This window comes from Spermophilus citellus (assembly GCF_964194105.1).
Source record: "Spermophilus citellus genome assembly, chromosome: 4".
Lineage (NCBI taxonomy): Eukaryota > Metazoa > Chordata > Mammalia > Rodentia > Sciuridae > Spermophilus > Spermophilus citellus.
This window is the reverse complement of record NC_138185.1, coordinates 6,618,882-6,637,900: the sequence shown is the minus strand read 5'-3', so window position 1 is coordinate 6,637,900 and position 19,019 is coordinate 6,618,882. Positions and strand designations below refer to the sequence as shown.

Sequence of the window (19,019 nt, the reverse complement as noted above, 5' to 3'; positions counted from 1 at the left end):
TTAACTTCTTTTAATTGTATTAGGATAGTTTTGCTACAAAAAGTCAACAGCCCTGTCATTTTGTAAAGCAGGTTCCCAGGTTTAAACCAAGATCTCACAATCTGAACCCTCTCTTCCTGCACTGAGAATCACTGTGCTGTTCCCAACAGCCACACATGTGACTTGAACCTTAGCCTTTCTAAACTGGGGTTCTTCCAGAGAAAAAGCCCTTCTGTCTGAAGGCATCAATGGTTTGTAATGAGTTAATTTCCCCTCAGTGCATCTAGAATGGTGTTGGTTATGTAGCCATTACTGGGAGAATTCAGAAAACAGCAACTTCAATTCGGAATGAAAAGCCACCCAGCCAGGTACAGTGGTGCACACCCCTAACCCCAGACGCTTGGGAGGCTGAGGCAGGAGGATGGCAAGTTTGAGGCCAGCAGCAGCAACTCAGTGAGACCCTGTCTCAAAATAAAAAGGGCTGTGGATGAGGCTCAGTAGTAAAGTGGCCCTAGGTTCAATCCCCAGTACCACACAAAACAAAACAAAACAAAAAACCCAAAGCCTCCCAAACTTCCCATCCTAGAGGAGCTATCAGAGTTCACTTGTTCATTGTACCTTTTCATCATTTATTTTGAGGGTCTTGGTTAGAAGTAACAACAGGAGGCTTGTCCAGGCCTCCCGATGGCTTTCAGAATTCACCGTGATGAAATAGGCCAGCGCTTCGCTGCACACACTGGAGTGAGAAAGGAGAGACGCACACCTGGTTAGCATCTCTCGGCTGGGAGGACCCCCCAGTGCCTGCAATGAGTGTTCCCTGAGCACCCACTCTGGCTGTGTCCTCAGGGGCAAATCACTGAGTCCTAGTTTCTTCAGCTGCAAACTGGGAGAAAGTGACTGTACCAAACCTAAGGGGTTGCTGCAGGGATGAACAGATACCTGTCAAGAAACAGCTCAGCTCTGGCTGGCACCCGGCAAGGGCTGGGATCCGGCAATGCTTGTAGCACAATAAGCCCAAGAACTGATTATTCTTAGTTTATTACATGATTGTCTTTCCTCTCAAAGCACATATAGTTTTTTTTAGCATGTTAGAGGTAGAAAACCCCGTCATGGCTTGAATCCACTTTATTAGTTAGTTTGACCAGTGTTTGGTGTCCACGAGAACAGACCCCCTCTTTTTTTTTTTTTTTTATGAAAATTAAGACCCTTTATCTCCTTTAGGGAAACTTTTATGAGCCTATACAGGTAATTTTCTTTTGGATTTGATTTAAGAAATGAACCAATAGTGTTTTCTTTAATTAATTCTTTTTTCAGCAATAGCTTATTAGTTGGTACTCTCATTGTAAGACAATTGGGAAATGCATAAAGTTAGACAGGAGCAAAAAATTATAAAACAGAAAAAAAGTTCTGTCATTCTAAGGGATATATGACAATATTTTGGCATACTTCTGTTTGTTTGTTTTTCCCTTGGGTCTGGTGCTAGGGATTGAACCTAGGGCCTCATGCATGCTGGGCAAGTGCTCTACCACTGAGCTCCTTCCCTAGTCCTGAGAAATTTCACTTTTACTGGCTGTAAGTATCCCATCAGAGGTTATACTGTAATTTAGTTATTCATTCCATTGTTTAAATTTTTTTCCTAAATTACACCTACAGTAAGTATTCTCTGTGGGAATCCTGGTTCATATTTCTAAAATAAAGAGATTCTATAATAATAGAACTACTGAATCAAGGAGAGTAAACATTTTAGGGCTCTTGGTATATAATCCCGCTGCTTTTCAGAAAGATCATGTCACTGTGCACCCCCACCAGCTGTGCATGGGACTGTGGGCATCACCGACCCTGCGGTTCCAGTGCTTCACATCATCATTTTTAAATCTTAAAGAGGCAAAGTGAGGCTGCGAGCCAGGGGGTGTCCGGCAGTGGAGTGTGCTTTGCATGCACAAGGCCTTGGGTTCAAAGAGGTGCAGACATCATCATTTTGCTGATGGACAGGAAGTGGGTTGCAAAACTGTACTTTTCTGTCTGGGCTTTTTTCTCTGGGGTGCCACTGTCTCCCCACAGGTGCATATCTACATTGAACGACTAGGCATCTCCTGGTATCCATGTGATTCATTTTTCTTGGAAAGGAGGAATGATGGGATGTAGGCTGACAACAACTCTAAAGAGGACCTAGTCCCAAGAGGGCACTGACCTGGCCAAAGCTAAAGGGCTCCAGCCAGAGTTGGGAACTCATTCCCGCCTGCAGACTCAGGCTGCAGAGCTTCTTGTTGCTCATGATTCTGTGCCTGAGGGAGGTCTGTGAGTGAAACAGGGGAGGCCCTGACCTCTCTTCAGGACACCAACGGAAGGACAGAGTGTGGGAACACCAGCCCATAGGTATCTTTCCCCTGCTCTTCAATTCACAGTGCTGTGTCATGTGTTCTGTACATGACAGATACAAATGCAATGGGAAACCAATCTTCTTACGTTAAAAGTCGCTGCTGTATTTCACCCCAGGAATCCCTTCGGTTCTCATCGACATACATCCGAAACAGGATCCTCAGACAACAGGCCAGGCTGCTGGTTTCTTGTTTGAGAAGGTTAGGTTTTGACTTGCCCTTAAAACCTAGAGATCAGACAGTCATATAAGCAGTGCAAACAAAAGGCAATGCTGAGAATCCTGTGAGCGCCGGTCAGCTATTCCCTTTAGGAAATTCTGAAGCATCCCACGGCCTCAGTGTAGCTCAGGTGTGATCTTGGATGAAAACAGTCACGACTCTCCAGAAGTCGTCCTCTGTAGGAATACCCTGCCTTGCTTGTTTGATGGTAAAACCATTGGCTACTTCTTCAAGTGTAACAGCTTGGAAGAACCACACCCCTGCCCCCGCCCCACTAAAGCACATATAAGAAGAGTTTTCTAGGGCTGGGGCTGTGGCTCAGAGAAAGAGTGCTCGCATAGCATGTGTGAGGCACTGGGTTCGATCCTCAGCACCACATAAAAATAAAATAAAGGCATTGTGTCTACCCACAACTAAAAGACAAAAATGTTTAAAAAACCCCAAAAAACAGTTTTCTAAACAAAGTAATACCAATCTGCCAAAGAGACATGTGCACACCAGTCTTAAAAGCAAAACCTCATTACAGACTAAGACATAAAACACCTGGATATTTTAGAATGACACTCCTTAATTGTGGATTAAAATAGGCATCTGGGGAAATTTTAAGTAATGGTAATATTACAAAAAAAAGTGTCACTTCTGCGCAAATAATGAGACTATTCAAAAAAATGAGAATCTCACCACGGGGGGGGGGCAATGGGTTTAATATATATATTTAGGGGCTGGGGCTCGGTGGTAGTGCACTTGCCTGGCATGTGTGAGGTACTGAGTTCGATTCTCAGCACCACATATAAACATATAAATAAAATAAAGGTCTATCAACAAATTTTATATATATATATATTTTTTTTTAACCCTGGGATTAATGCGTTTGTTTTTGGAGGCAAGATTTAGAGAGAAACTCTAAAGCCTCAGAAAACTGTATGAATACTGTTTCTTAAGACACCACACTTTTCATATCATAACTATTTAAACAAATTTTTTTGTTGTTGTTGTACATGGAGAGAATGCCTTTATTTTATTTGTTTATTTTTATGTGGTGCTGAGGATCAAACCCAGTACCTAATGCATGCTAGGCAAGTGCTCTGCCACTGAGCTACAGTCCCAGCCCATGTCATAATTAACTTTTAATGTAAAATTTATGACCACCAAGAGCAATTAAATTCTCCAACTTTCATTTTGTTTTTCCATCAAATACTTCCTATCATGTGCCAGGCAGTGTTTTGGTACTGGGATGAAATCTACCCAATATCAAACATAAAAATATCTAAATTATTTGAGCTACATTTAAAACACCAGAAGTATCTGGAAGGCTTTAATGTTTTAGTTTGGTAACCAGCGTAGCCTCACCTGCTCGCCACAAGACAGTCCGCTGCTCATAGTTGGAGTTGAAGGCCTTTGAGAATGAATGGGACTCCTGCAAGCAGTCCAAGAGCTTGAAGAGGTGCTGGGAAGACATATACTTGTACATGCCCTGATCCTCCGTGGCGATGTGGATATCTGCATCCAGTGTGTCTTGCTGAAGAGAGATGACAGAAGAACTCAGTGAAGTCATGCAGTGGTTCTGGACACAGTGAGAGTGGACAAAGGCAGTCGAACTGTCCAAAGGTGATCTTCTTGCAAGATGCCCTCTAGTCCTCAATGCCCCAACCATTTCCATCTGAGCTTGCTCACAGGTAGGCGAAGGCATGTCCTGTGCTACTGAGTGACGGGTGACTGGCTCGCCAATTTTTTGGTTTTTGTCAGTACTGCCTTTATTGAATGACCAGCAGTGTTGTGTCTCTACAGATATTTCACTACAGTGTTGTATTTTTTCATTGCATGAAGAAAGTGAAAAATAAGAAAATCAAAGTGTAATAAATATACAAAAAGGCTTGCGTTTCAAAGCACAGTAACCAAAAGATAGAAACTGGTAAGCAAATCCAAGGGACATCCTGACCTTCAGTCAGATGATATATAACCAGTAAGCTCAATGACTGTATTTTTAAACTGTGAAAGAAAAAAACTACAAAACATGGATGAAATGCTCAAAAATTTTATTGAACATGTTGCCTAAAATCTGAGACATAATTAGGGTGTTTTTTTTTTTTAATAATTTCTTGATATTTCTAGAAACAAACTCATCTTCCTTATAAGCCAGGAGTCACAAAAATGGACTGTGCAATACTTCCCAAATTGATCTGTTAAGTTCAATGTAATCCTTATCAAGATCCCAGATGATTCCATTGCAGACACTGACAAGCTGATTCTAAAATTCATATGAAAGTGCAAGTGACCCAGCATAGCCCAAACAATCTTGAAAAAGACCACCACCACATTAGAGCTCACATTCCCCAACCTGCAAACTCACTTGGAAGCAACAGCAATCAGGACAGTATGGTAATGGCATACAGACAGAGGTGCACCCACAGAACAGATGGAAAGGCCAGGAGCAAAACCTTACAGTTTATAGATCAAGTGGTTTCTAACCCAAGTGCCAAGAAAATTCACTGGGGAAAGAACAGACATTTCAATAAATGGTGTTGAGACAACTGAACATCACAGATGAAGAAAGCTGGATCCCTGCCATGATTAGCAAGGATGAGCTAAATGCATCAGAGATCTAAAAGAGCCAAAGTTGTAAAAGTGTAGAACACAGCCTCAAGTGTGACTCTGATTAGGCAATGCTTTCTTAGAACTGACACCAAAGCACAAGGGACTAAAGAAAAATAGATAAGGTGAAAGACTTTTGTGCTTCAAAGGACACCAGAAATTGAAAAGACAACACATGAAATGGGAGAAAATAGTTGCAAATCACACACCTGACAAGGGACTATTATGTTAGCATATATAAAAACTTAAAATCAACAGGAGGTAAGTTTAAAAATGAGCAAAGGATTTGAGTAGACATTCAAAGATACAGAGATGACCAGTAACCATGTAAGTTGCCCGACATCATTAGTCATTAGGGCAATGCCAATCATCCACAATGAGACACCATTCCACATGCACCAGGACGGCTCTGGTCATAAATTTTTTTTTTTTTTTTTTGAAAAGAGAAAGAGAGAGAGAGAGAGAGAGAGAGAGAGAGAGAGAATTTTTAATATTTATTTTTTAGTTTTCGGCAGACACAACATCTTTGTTTGTATGTGGTGCTGAGGATCGAACCCGGGCAGCACGCATGCCAGACGAGCGCGCTACCGCTTGAGCCACATCCCCAGCCCCTGGTCAAAACTTTAAAAGGGCGACAACCACCACCGAGAGGATGTGGAGAAACAGACCCTCACACACTGCTGTCGGTGATGTAAATGGTGTGGTTGCCGGCACAGCAAACTGGCAATTTCTCAAAAAGGCAAAGAACATGGCCGACACACGTGTCTTACGAGAACTTGTGCACAGTGCTCGTGATGGTACCATTTGCAACAACCATAGTGGAATCCACCCAGAGGTCTATTAACTGATGAGTTGATGAGCAAAAGGTGGCACAGACACGGAGGGTTGGTTGCCCAGCCAGACATAAAAGAATGAGGTGCTGGGGCTGGGGATGTGGCTCAAGCGGTAGCGCGCTCGTCTGGCATGCGTGCGGCCCGGTTTCGATCCTCAGCACCACATACAAACAAAGATGTTGTGTCCCCCAAATACTAAAAAATAAATATTAAAATTTTCTCTCTCTCTCTCTCTCCCTCTCTCCCTCTCTCTTTAAAAAAAAAAAAAAAAGAATGAGGTGCTGATACACGGACACTGTGTAACGTGAATGAACCCAGAAACACTCTGCCAAGTAGGAAGCCAGACACAGATTGTATGGTTCCGAAAGTCCAGAAGAGGCAAATCCATCAAGACAGAAAGCAGCCAAGCAGGGGCTGGAAGGAGAGGGACTGGCCAGGACTGCTGGTGTGCACAGCATCTCTTCTTACAGCGATCAAAATATCCTCAAATCAGACAATGGCAACGTTTGTACAACTTGTAAATATGCAAAAAACATGGGATTGCACACCTAAAAAAGGGCCGACCTGGGTGTGGAGGGCCTGTGGTACAGCAGCTGCCCCCTCCTCTGTGGCAACAGGGTAGACCGGGAGGTGGCTGCTGCTCTGCCTGGTCTAGGAACTTGTGTTGCCCACCGTCTCCACCCTGCCCACCTCCCCAGTCACAGGGTCTACTGCCCCCGAGGACGTTAAGGTATAATGTCCCATGGCATGGGGTTCCTGTCCAACTTCTGGACCCTCCTCCTGTTTCAAGAGTCCCTTCTATAGAGAAAGCTGCATATACAAAACAGAAACACACTTTCTGAAGGAAAAACTGGGATCTTTATGTACAAATCTTCCCTCTCAATTATTTATGGTGAAACTGTATACCAAAGGTACAGAATAATGACAAGTAACACTTTCCTGTAAGCACCTAAGTAGGGGTGGCAATTAGGCAGAGATATGCTGGTAAATAGGCTTTAGGGGCATAAAAAAAGAAGTGTTTGCTGGTATCTGCGGTGTCAATAAGTTCCATTGTGGCCAATTTCAAGCGACCAATAGGATATTTTTGAATGTAGGCCTGGAAAGAGATGAGGGGTATGGGGGTGGGAGGGCTGATGGATAGCCAGCCAGGCTGCTCCAGCATGCCATTGCCCCTGAGCAACCCCAGGGACAGTGTGCCCAGGGCCGTGGTGTTACCTGGGCAGCGACCATGTGCTCGGCGTCCTCCTTCTTGCTGGTGGCAGGGTAGAACACAATGTTGTCAATGGTTTGAATCAGTTCCAGCTGGACCACACACTTGATGAGGAGACTGGCAAACAGCTTCTGATCTACATCAGATGGTGAAGAGCAATAAAGACCCAGCCCAAACCACACGAGCAGTCAGCGCGGCAGTCCCACCATGCTGGCGGTGGCCAGCAATGAATGAAGTGGACAAACCCCCAGCTCCCACGGCATTGACTGACAGGTAAGATTTAAGGCGAAAAAGAGCATCAAATGATACTGTGAGGGAGAGGCGGTAGGAAGCAGCAGGGCCAGGCTGCAAGTTTAAATAAGCAGAAGTTTCAATAGCTTCAAATCTCCCTCCAAGACGTGGTCCCTGAGCAAAGACCTGAAGAAGAGGAGGGAATTAGCTCTGCAGGCTGTGTGTCCTCCAGCAAGTTTCTATCACCCCGGGGCCACCCTACGAGCAGCTCTGGATTGTGCCCTGATCACATGGGTTTCAGGTCCCTGCAGTGACTAGCCTCTTTTGAGGACAAAACCTCAGCTCTGCACAGGTATGGGGACAGCTCTTCTGAGTTTTTACTTTCTGCATCACTTTCTGTCCAACTAGAAGCAGGAGCAGCTTTTTTTGCACTTTCTATTTATTTTTTTTGGTGGGAGGAGGTGGTTACCAGGGTTTGAACTCAGGGGCCCTTGACCACTGAGCCACACCCCCAGCCCTATTTTGTTTTTATTTAGAGACAGGGTCTTACTGAGTTGCTTAGGGCCTTGCCGCTGCTGAGGCTGGCTTTGAACTCGTGATCCCCCTGAGCTGGGGGATAGCAACCTTGACTAGTCAATAATTCTCCATTCTGAATCTCCCCTGTTCAAATCAGCAGTGCAGTTTCTGCCTACTGACTAGACTCTGACCACCCATCTTTGCATTCTCGATTGCCTGGGGATCAAGGGTATCCTATGTAGAGACCTTCCCAAGTGTTGGTTGACTTGACTACAGTAAAAGCAGGGGTTCCTTCTGACTTACTGTTATAGAATCAGAATATGGGAAAAGTTAAAAAGTTTACGTGAAAGAAAACAAGATGGCTAAGCTGTCTTCAAGTTTTTGACAGTGATTTTGAAATTACTTAAACATAACAATTCTCCTTGCAGAATGTTTTAACTTCTGAGAGGCTGGGGATGTAGCTCAGTGGTACAGTGCTTGCCTAGCATGTACAAGGCCCTAGTTCAATCTCTAATAGTGTAAAAGAAAATAACAACAACAAAAAAAGTGGGTAATTTTTTTTTTTTTTTTTTTTGGTATTGGCTATTGAACTCAGGGGCGCTTTACCTCTGAGCTACATCCTCAACCCTTTTTTCTTTTGAAATGGGATCTCACGAAGTTGCTGAGGATCTCATTAAATTGTGAGGCTGGCTTTGAACCTGTGATCCTCCTGCCTTAGCCTCCCAAATTGCTGGGATTACAGGTGAGTGCCACTGTGCCTGGATTAAGGGAAAAATGTTTTAACTTTATTTATATATATATATGGTGAAACTGCAGATGTTAAAAAGGAAGAAAATATGAACAGTGTAAAATTTCACCTACCTGAGCTCACACCCAGAAGGGAGCCTGAGATGGGAGTGAGAACAAAATGCCCATTCCCTGCACAGGAGGTGGGGCTTGAGTCTCAGCCCCGCCCCCCAACACGTGCAGGCATCTTGCTGCATTGACAATGGCTGTCCTGTGAAAGACAGGCCCACCTGGCTCCACCCAAAAACTCACCACTTCATCTGGAGCTGAAAATGAGACAGGCCATCCACCATTGGACCCCAGAGGGGACTGCTATGAAGCAGTTCCTAAGTGACAGTACTGCCATCCCAACATGGTGCCTTTTAAATGGTTTTCAAAGGTGACTACTTTACTCTAAAGGAAAACTTTAGAAGAGAACAGTGACCACATGCTGCTTTTGTATTGTGTGCTGCTTCAGAAATTAACTTCAATGTCAACACCTACAGCCTGGAGTGATAAGGATGGGGAAGGACCACTATGAAGACAAAAAATGGGGCATGCAACCTCGAAAAGACCAGAAGAATGCTTTAAAAGTTCTGCTTCCTCACAATGCCAAAGGGTGTCCGAGTACTTCACGTTGGCAAGTCACATTATCTAAATCCTGGTTCACTCTTCCAAGGCCAGTGTGAGGATTAAATGAGACATACACAGGAAACAGGGCACAGTGCCGGCACACTGTCACTGTCATCAGATACTATTTTTAAAAATAAGATACAGTAAAATACATCATAAGCTGTAACATTAAGAGACAAATTGTCTAAAGTAATTTCAAAATATGTATGCAGAAAAAGGAGTTCTGAAATATAAGTGGTTCCTCCAAACCACTAAGGATTAACAACCACTCCACTACAAAATGAGCAAAGATGAACAGAAAAAGAAATGTCTTTTTTTTTTTTTAAGTGGTATCGGAGACTAAACCAAGGGGTGCTCTATCACTAGGCTCACATAGTTGCCCAGGCTGGCCTTGAACTTGCCACAGCCTCCTCAGCTGCTGAGACTACAGGCATGAGCCAACATGCCTGGCTAGAAGTGGTTCAAAAACATATTTAAAAACCCACTCTTTTTTCAATCATAATTAAAAAATTGTAAATCCAGGTATTTGCAAAATAATGTAAGCAGGTATAGCCTTAATGAATGGCAATCTAGAAATACCTATCAAAATGACAAACATGCTTATCCACTAACCCTACAATTCTAAGAATTTAATATATAAACTAATAAGCAAAGCAATATTATTTGTAACAGAAAAAACTATAAGTGAAACAATAATAATATAAATGTCCACTATTAGGGATCTAATTTAATAGACACACCTACATACCAGAATAACAACAGTAAAAACTCTTTAAGTACTGATTTTGAACGAGCTCTAAAGTATATTAAGCAAAAACAGAATGATTCATGTATTCCATGATTTGCATAAGCAGGAGAGGAGAATTCAGATGGGCACCTATGGGCATGGGCCAATGTATATGTGTATATACTTTTTGGCATGTGAATAAAATGACCACAGAAGGCACACGAGAAACTGGCAGCACTGCCAACACATGGAAGGGCACAGGTCATCCACCATTGGACCCCGGAGGAGACTGCTATGAAGCAGTTCCTAAGTGACAGTACTGCCATCCCAACCTGGTTCCTTTTAAATGGTTTTCCAAGGTGAAGGCCCAACAGGAAAAGAGGTTTACCCTGTTTAAATTTCTGAATCACACAAATGTGTTACCTGCTTAAAATAAAGAACAAATGAAAACAAACCAACATGGGAAGGGCCTTACTTGCGTATGGTCTGCCCTTCCAGCTGTCGTCAGTTGGGTTGGAGAGCTGGCTCTGGCCTCGCTCTGAGGCATTTTTGTCTATGCTGCTTAAAGACTGGCGGTCCAGGTCCACGTCCTACAGGTAAACCAGAGAAAAGCACCGGGTTCACTTCTCTTCCTACCTGGGTAGATGTGAGTTTCTGACACTGGAGGCCTGGCCTGAATTTCAGTGCCTTCTGGACAAATGAATTATGCTGCGTGTTTCACCCAGACTCCTCAAGGCTGCCGGGAGTGGGGACTCAACTGTGCCCCCTGCCACTGAAGTTTCACGGTTTCCTGTTCTAATTCAGGACACCTCGCTACACACTGTGACGTAACAATGAGTGGGACAAATTTCCAATATGCTCAAATTCAAAATTTAGTGAACACTAGCTAGGTTTTGTTCTGTGTTGTGTTTTGACAGCAGAAAAGAATTTAAAAAACAGAAAATGTTAAAATAGTATGCTTCACTTTTAAGTCATTGCATCCTAAATGCCTTTTAAAATCTATGGTTTTGGGGCTGGGGATGTGGCTCAAGCGGTAGCGCGCTCGCCTGGCATGCGTGCGGCCCGGGTTCAATCCTCAGCACCACATACCAACAAAGATGTTGTGTCCGCCGAGAACTAAAAAAAATAAATATTAAAAAAATTCTCTCTCTCTCTCTCTCCTCTCTCACTCTCTCTTTAAAAAAAAAAATCTATGGTTTTACAGTTATCTGGGAATAAAAGTTAATAAGTCAATTTTTTTAAAAAAAATTAAGTATCTATTTTAGTTGTTGATGGACCATTATTCTTTATTTATATGCAGTGCTGAGAATCGAATCCAGTGCCTCACACAATCAAGGCAAGCGCTCTACCCCTGTGTCACAACCCCAGCCCTGTTATTTTTATTCCCCACAATTGCCCAGTAAAGCAAAATATCCTGTCTTTGTGGTCTCACACAAAAAGCAAGAACTACTATTTTCTTTGGTGGCAAGAAAAGCACTATTAATTTAGAAGGGCAATAAGCAAGGCTAGTCACACCAAGGAGCTATTTACTCATTTATTTATTTATTTAAATATTTATTTTGCAGTTATAGATGGACACAATACCTTTATTTTATTTTTTTACAAGGTGCTGAGGATCAAACCCAGGGCCTCGCACGTGCTAGGTGAGCACTCTACCTCTGAGCCACAATCCAGCCCCAAGTTGCTATTTGTAACAGTGAAACATAAGAACTTACCCAGAGTCCATCTTTTTAGGGAAAATCAAGGAATTATGACAACATGCAGCCACTGAAAAGACTATTCTCAAAGAACAGAAAAATGCTCCCAATGTTATTAATGTTGTGTGCTTAGTGATCCCTTGCAATTGTGTGTGGGTCTATTAGGTGTGCATAGTGCACAGACACCCAAAGATAAAACCACAAATGTAAGTTGTGCTTTTTTCAGTGTTGGGCCTTCTACATACTAGGCAAGTGCTCTACCAGTAAGCGCAACCTCAGCCCTAACCTGTACTCTTTGTTGGGTTAGAAAACTTATTTTTTAAAACACTTTCCTCTTCTTCATTTTTGAAATACGGAACACTTTATGAATTTGCATATAACCCTTGCATGAGGCCATACTAATCTTCACTGTATCATTCCAACTTTTAGTATATGTGTTGCCAGGGTGAGCACTACTTTCCTATTTTTTTAAGAAATAAGAAGAAGGAAAAGATACCAACAACAACAAAATCCTACCAAATGTTTTTCTGATGTGTCTTCCTCCATTCCTGCAGGTTTCCATGTCAGCAAACTGAAGGGAATGGAAGAGATGGAAAATGGTCAACCTCAAAGGCAACGAGGAGCTTTACGACACCAATTGAGTATGTGAAATAAAGTGCAGCAACTGCATCAACACTTACACATGTGGGATGGTGGTTTTGAAAATATCCAACATACAGGTGCATGTTTCATCCCAGATGTCAGGACTGAATTTTTCCCCATTGGAAATTACTAAGTTTTCTAAGCAATTCGTACCTGATCGAGCCAACTGTTCATTATCTACAAAATAAACATTATCTGTCATTACACTTGAACTGCAGTTTGGATGCCAACCATGTCCCAGATGCTTTTTATAGTGAAGTAAGAGACTGCAGCTGGAGGGTTTGTAGGATTTTAATTAATGAAACAATGCTATAGAGAACATTAAAAGTTTTATAGCTTAATTATGCTACGAAGAGATAAAATGATTTAAACTGGGCATGATGGTACACACCTATAAACCCAGTAACTTGGGAAGCTGAAGCCCTAAGTAACTTAGCAACACCCTGTCTCAAAATAAAAAAGGGGTGGGAATGTATGTAGCCCAGTGGTAGAGCGCCCTGGTTTGAATCCCCAATACTGAGGAATTGGTGGTGGGGAGGTAAAATGATTTATCATAGTTTTTTTTTTTTTGTTTGTGTGATACTGGGGTTTGAACCCAGGGCCTCATGTATGCTAACCAAGTTCTCTATCTTTGAGCTATATCCCCATCCCTTTTTGAATTTTATGTTGAGACAGGATCTTACTAGGTTGTCAGGGTTGGCTTCAAACTCACAATTCTCCTGCCTGAGACTCCCAAGTAGCTGGGATTACAGGAGTGCCCATTGTGCCCAGCTTGACTTATCATAGTTTTATTGCTAGGAATAGAAGAAAGCAATCTTGTCACTTAGTAACTGACTCACATATGGAAAATAGTAAAAGAAAATGGAACAGCCAGGTGCAGTAGCACACACCTGCATCCCAGAGACTCAGGGGTCTGAGGCAGGAAAATAACAAGTTTGAGGCTAGCCTCAGCAACTTAGTGAGATCCTGTATCAAAATAAAAATGGGCTGGGGGAGTTATTCAATGGTAAAGTACCTTTGGGTTCAATCCCCAGTAACACACCCTTCACCATAAGATGGAACACAGTCAACCAGTGTTTCTGAAAACTCAGTCACTTACACACTTACATTTCCAATTTTTGTCATCTAAAGAGTATCCATTAAACTGGGTGCAGTGGCGCATGCCTAGGTGGGCTGAGGGAGAAAGACTGCAAATTCAAGGCCAGCCTCAGCAACTTGGCAAGGCCCTAACACACACACACACACACAAACACACACACTCCACTGTTTTTTGTCACATATTTAAAATTTGAGTCACTTTTTGAAAGCCTTCTAAATTTAGCCTTGCCCTATACCAAAATTATCTATAGAATTCAGGTCTTCAGTGCTAAATGACCCCTTTTTATGATACACATTAAAACACATAACTACTCAGACCAAAAAAAAAAAAAAAAAAAAAAAAAAGTTTACTGATGCAGGCTGTTGATCTTGACTCCAAAGTTAAAAAGCTTCTTTAATGTATATTTCTTCACCAGAACTCAAGCAAATTAGTAAAATTACAAATAGAAAATCAAAACATAATCATCATATTATACAAGATATTTCATTTTCCTTCAATAACAATCTGTTTCAAAGCACTTCTTTCCAGAATGTGTAGGTGCAACAAATGTGCATTTTATAAAGTTATTTTAATACAGAAAATTTCAAACATAAAAAGTGGAGAGACTAAATACGTAAATTTAATAATACGTAAATTTGCTTCTTTTTTTTTTTTTTTTGGTACCAGGGTTTGAACCTAGGGATGCTTAACCACTAAACACATCCCCAGACCTTTTAATTTTTTATTTTTATTTATTTATTTTTGTGGTGCTGGGGATTGAACCCAGGGCCTTGAGCATGCAAGGCAAATAATCTACCAACTGAGCTATATCTCCAGCCCTTATTTTTTTATTTATTTTTAAAAATATCTATTTTATTTAATTATTTTATGTGGTGCTGAGGATCAAATTCAGTGCCTCACACATGCAAGGCAAGCGCTCAACCACTAAGCTACAACCCCAGCCCCTTATTTTTTTATTTTTGAGATAGGGTCTCGCTGAGTTGCTTAGGGTCTCGAAAAGTTGCTGAGGCTGGCTTTGAACTCATGGTCCACTTGCCCCAATCTCCCAAGCCATTGGGATTACAGGTATGCATGACCCCCACCCCTAGCTAAAGGTACATTTTTAAAAATGCAATAACTACATCACATTTTAAGTGCTTTACAAACTGTTTGAGAGGACTGTTTTATGTTCTAATTAAATTTAAAAACATACATTTTCACCAAATTAAATTGTTCACTGGATTCCTTGGCATTACACCCACGCTTTTATATACTGAAAAAAGTAACCTCTCATGAGGACTATGTAAAACGATACCTAAAGACTTAAAGAATACCTTGTTTAACACACCACTGCAATTGTGCAAATACATCAGAAAGAAGCACTTCATTCAAAGCTTCATAGAACTGGGTAAATACGTCACAAATAGCATAAAGTGCATGATTGCAGGTTGTTGTCATCCACTCAGATTTCTGGAAGAACAATAAAAAAGATAATTCTTAAAGCCACTCTCTCAGCAATAAGAATGGTTTTCTTGTATCCCACTGGCAAAACTACACTGGAAAGCGGTTTAGCAATACTTATCAGTAGTCTTAAAAATGTCCACACCCACTCACTTCGTGACACTGCTTCCAGGAATCCATCCTAAAGAAATAATAGCACTTGCCTCGAATGTGCAAGGCCCTGGGTGCAATCCTTGGTGCCACCAAAAAGAAACAAGAAGAAGAAGTGAAGATTTACGGGTAAAAGTCTATGAAGAAAGGTGTTTACTGCAATGGCATCCCGAGACTGAAAACATGGTACACCTGACACCTTGCAATGTGGGCATTAAACTAAGTAGACCACATGAAAGAATATTAAACAGTCATTCAAAATGGTAGTTTTAATGATCAGTAAAAAGTGAACAAGAGATTATACCAAACACTTATATCTGACAACAAATATCTAAATATTAAAAATGATGCCATGAATTTACCAGAAAAATATACAGGGATATTTATGAAGTCATGGCAAAGGGAAGGGCCTCTAAGTGTGATTCCAAAAGTGGGAGCCAGAAAGGAAAAGCTGGGAGAATTGGTTATTTAAAAACTAAATTTTTTTCCAAGTAAAAAGGAAATAAGAAAAAGTGAGCAAAGTCAGTTGCAGTTTATAGAAGCATATTACGACTTCCTTAGAAACCAACCAGTGGGCAGACTCATAAAAGAAGGAGAAATAAACACTCAATGATACAAGGAGGAATATGAAGCTTGCTAACAACTAAGAAAACTTTTCAGTGTGATGTCTTGGCCTATCAGTTAACCATAATGGAACAAATGAGAAGCTGGAGTGAGTGTGGAGAAATAGGAGTGCTTGACTTTGCTGGACAAGTGCAATCAGCTAGATTTATTTGGAGGTCAGTTTAGAAGAACATATCAAAAGGCTCAGTACATTCATGCCCAAACCTGGCAGTGAGGCTACCTGTCCTAAGGGAAAAGAACTAAAGAACACAAATACGAGCATCGCTGCCAAACACGTTCTCTTTTAAGGGCTGGGCGTGGAGGCATGCACTTGTATCCCAGAGACTCTGAAGGATGAGGCAGGAGGATCTAAAGTTTGAGGCCAGCTTCAGTTACTTAGCAAGACCCTGTCTCAAAATAAAAAGGGCTGGGGGTATGGCTCTGAGGTCCTGGATTAATCCCTGGCACTGCCATAAAAAGTTCACTTCAGTGCTATCTAAAAGAAAAACTAGAAACAACCTAAAAGCCATGGAATATTTTGTAGCCACAACACAGAGGGCTGGGAATGTAGCTCAGTGTGCTTTTCCAGCGTGAGACCGTGGGCCCAGGGTTCAATTCCTAGTACTGTCAAAAGGAAAAAAAAGTTACAGTTGCAGGAAAACTCTCATGTATTAAGAAAGCAGAGTACACGGGTGTGTTGGGAAATTGCTTTTGTACAAAGAAAAAAAGGTGTCTGTTTCACACAAACACAGCATCTGGAGGAGTTAATAAGGGTTGCCCACAGAAATGGGACTGCGGGTGTTTATTTTTTCTATTTTCTGTAATGAATATTATTTGTTTTATAATGGGGAAAAACTTTATATTTTAAAACTAAAGAAGATCAGCTGGGCAGTGGTGGTGCATGCCTGTAGTCCCACTGACCCAGGAGGCAGAGGCAAGAGATCACAAGTTTAAGGCCAGTCTCAGCAACTTGTCGAGGTCCTAAGCAACTTAGCAAGATCCTGTCTCAAAATAAAAAATAAAAAGGGCTGGGGATGTGGTTCCCCAGTTAAGCATCCCTGAGTTCAATCTCTGATACCAAAAAAAGGAGGGGGGGGTGAGATTAGAAAACTCTGTACTATGATTTCAACCATATTTTAGACCATGTAGAAGATGGAGCAAATTTGCCAAAACAGTAATTCTAGTGTCTGGATGGCAGAAGCATTAATTCTTTCATATACCCAATATTCCATGTTATGCACATACTACTTTCATATTGGGGCGAGGGAGAGAAGGTGTTCTTGAAAGAATGGTTCAGAGAGCCTTATATCTTCTCCATCTTTAAATTCATGACAAACAGAGGGGCCAAATATACCCCCTCTCTACTGGTGGCCCAGAAGTCTGTGAAGGAACAAAACAATTAAGACAACCCGCTAGGAGCTGCTGAGCTGGCAGACAGTGTCCACAGGCCACTGTGTGATGTCCCTCCCGGGTGGGGAGTCTCTTGTGTCTAGCTGACGCTGTCCAGGAGGGCCAGGAGGGGAGGCTTCTGTTTTTAGAACCCCTTGAGAAGCCCAGTACTTCAAAGGCAGAGGACGATGCAACCCCGTGAAGGGGACAGCCCTCCAACCCTCAGTCCCCAGGCCCACAGTGCTATCGCTGTCACCTACCTCTGACTGCTGCTCAGGCAGCTTCATGTTGTCAAAAATCCGAAACACAATTCTGAACAGGTCCTGCCACCAGTGCTTTTCAAAGGTGTGGCCATAGCTCTTCATGATCTCAAACATGACCGTGAGCCCCCTGGGGAAGCAAGCCAGGCACAGAGGATGGGCAAGGGGAGAGCAGGAGGAAACAGGGTCAGGAGGGTGGGCCAGGTGCACCTCACGCCCACACTGGGGACCTGCTCACCTTGTCCGCACATCCAACTTGCACCTATTGATGATGCAGGAGAGCTCAAATAAGATGGGGAACCAGCCTCGGACCCAGACTCTGTCACCAGGAGCAACATTCATGTCGTCACTTGTATATTCTTGTAGCACCTACAGTGACAGTCACATCTTAGATGTGAAGCAAACAGGAAGAAGGAACCAAAGGGGACTGCACCAAAACTGAGGGTCCACACATTTTCCTCTCCTAGAATTTCCCACTCAGCAGGGTACCATGGGGAATCCCAGAGACAGTGACAGTCACCTGTCTGAAGGAGAAGTTTTCCTAATGAACCTATGGATCTCTGTGAGTTTTAGAACAAGTCAAGGGGGGCAGACCCCAAGACCCCCTGGGGACGGAAGGTGTTTCACAGGAAGATCACTAAAGATCAAATAGTATCAGTAAAATATCCAGGATGATGCAATACTGTAGGTCTTCTACACAGAGTTTTAAAATAATAGCAGCAGGGTTGGAAGTACCCCTATAATCCCAGCAGCTTGGGAGGCTAAGGCAGGAGGACCATGAGTTCAAAGCCAGCCTTAGCAACTTAGTAAGGCCCTAAGCAACTCAGTGAGACCCTGTCTCTAAATAAAATACAAAAAAAAAGGACTGGGGATGTGGTTCAGTGGTAAAGCGCCCTTGGGATCAATCTGTGGTACCGGGGAAAAAACAAATAAATAAATAAAATAATAGCAGCAGTAGCTAGTATTTACTAAGTGCTTGTTATGGGCCAGGAACTGCTCAAGGGCTTTTCGTGGATTAACAATTCTCAACAATCCCCAACAGGAAGATAAAAATAATGTCCCCACTTCACAGTTGACTCAACAGGGGTTCCAAAAGCTTAAGTAAGATGCCCAAGATTCTGCCACCAGGGCCTGCAGTCTTTCCACATTCTACATGCAAACCCCTACTTTTCCCTGTCTCTGGGATTCAATTACTCTGCTCTGTAACTGTTCTTAAAATGGTATTGGAATTTCTTTCATCCCTCTTCTTTTTCTTTTTTTCCCTCTAGTACTGGGCATTGAATCCAGGGCCTCTCGCATGCTAGGTAAATATGCTCTACCACTGAGCTACAGAACTAATCCTTTTATTTTTTATTTTGAGACAGGGTCTTGCTAATTTGCTGAGGCTGAACTCCTGCCTCAGCCTCTGGGTTGCTGGGACCACAGGTGTGCACCACCACTGCGGCAGGTGCCACCCTTGGTCTTTACGACAACGTCTTGCTTCTGTTCTCTGGTCCCAATTTAATCACCTGTATAATGGGAACACTGGCAAAGTAATAAGTAGAAGAGCATTCAAGTCCCCCGACCATACTGCTGGGGACTGAACACAGGGGTGCTCTACCACTGAGCCACATCCCAGCACTTTTTGAGACCGGGACTAAATGAATCAACCCACAG

At 42.4% G+C, this 19,019-nt stretch overlaps 1 protein-coding gene across 2 annotated transcripts in view; it reads right to left on the bottom strand.

Moving 5' to 3' along the window:
- Positions 1-19,019, bottom strand: part of ARFGEF2 (ARF guanine nucleotide exchange factor 2) — an 89,200-nt gene that overhangs the window by 2,618 nt on the left and 67,563 nt on the right. For both annotated transcript variants that reach the window (XM_081289291.1, XM_081289292.1), the window contains exons 29-38: positions 17,602-17,732; positions 17,364-17,493; positions 14,835-14,970; positions 12,461-12,599; positions 12,297-12,351; positions 10,559-10,673; positions 7,217-7,347; positions 3,927-4,095; positions 2,446-2,584; positions 598-715 (exon numbers count right to left, since the gene is read on the bottom strand). In XM_081289291.1, the coding sequence (XP_081145417.1) occupies positions 598-715; positions 2,446-2,584; positions 3,927-4,095; positions 7,217-7,347; positions 10,559-10,673; positions 12,297-12,351; positions 12,461-12,599; positions 14,835-14,970; positions 17,364-17,493; positions 17,602-17,732 (1,263 nt within the window). The remainder of the gene's footprint in view (positions 1-597; positions 716-2,445; positions 2,585-3,926; positions 4,096-7,216; positions 7,348-10,558; positions 10,674-12,296; positions 12,352-12,460; positions 12,600-14,834; positions 14,971-17,363; positions 17,494-17,601; positions 17,733-19,019) is intronic.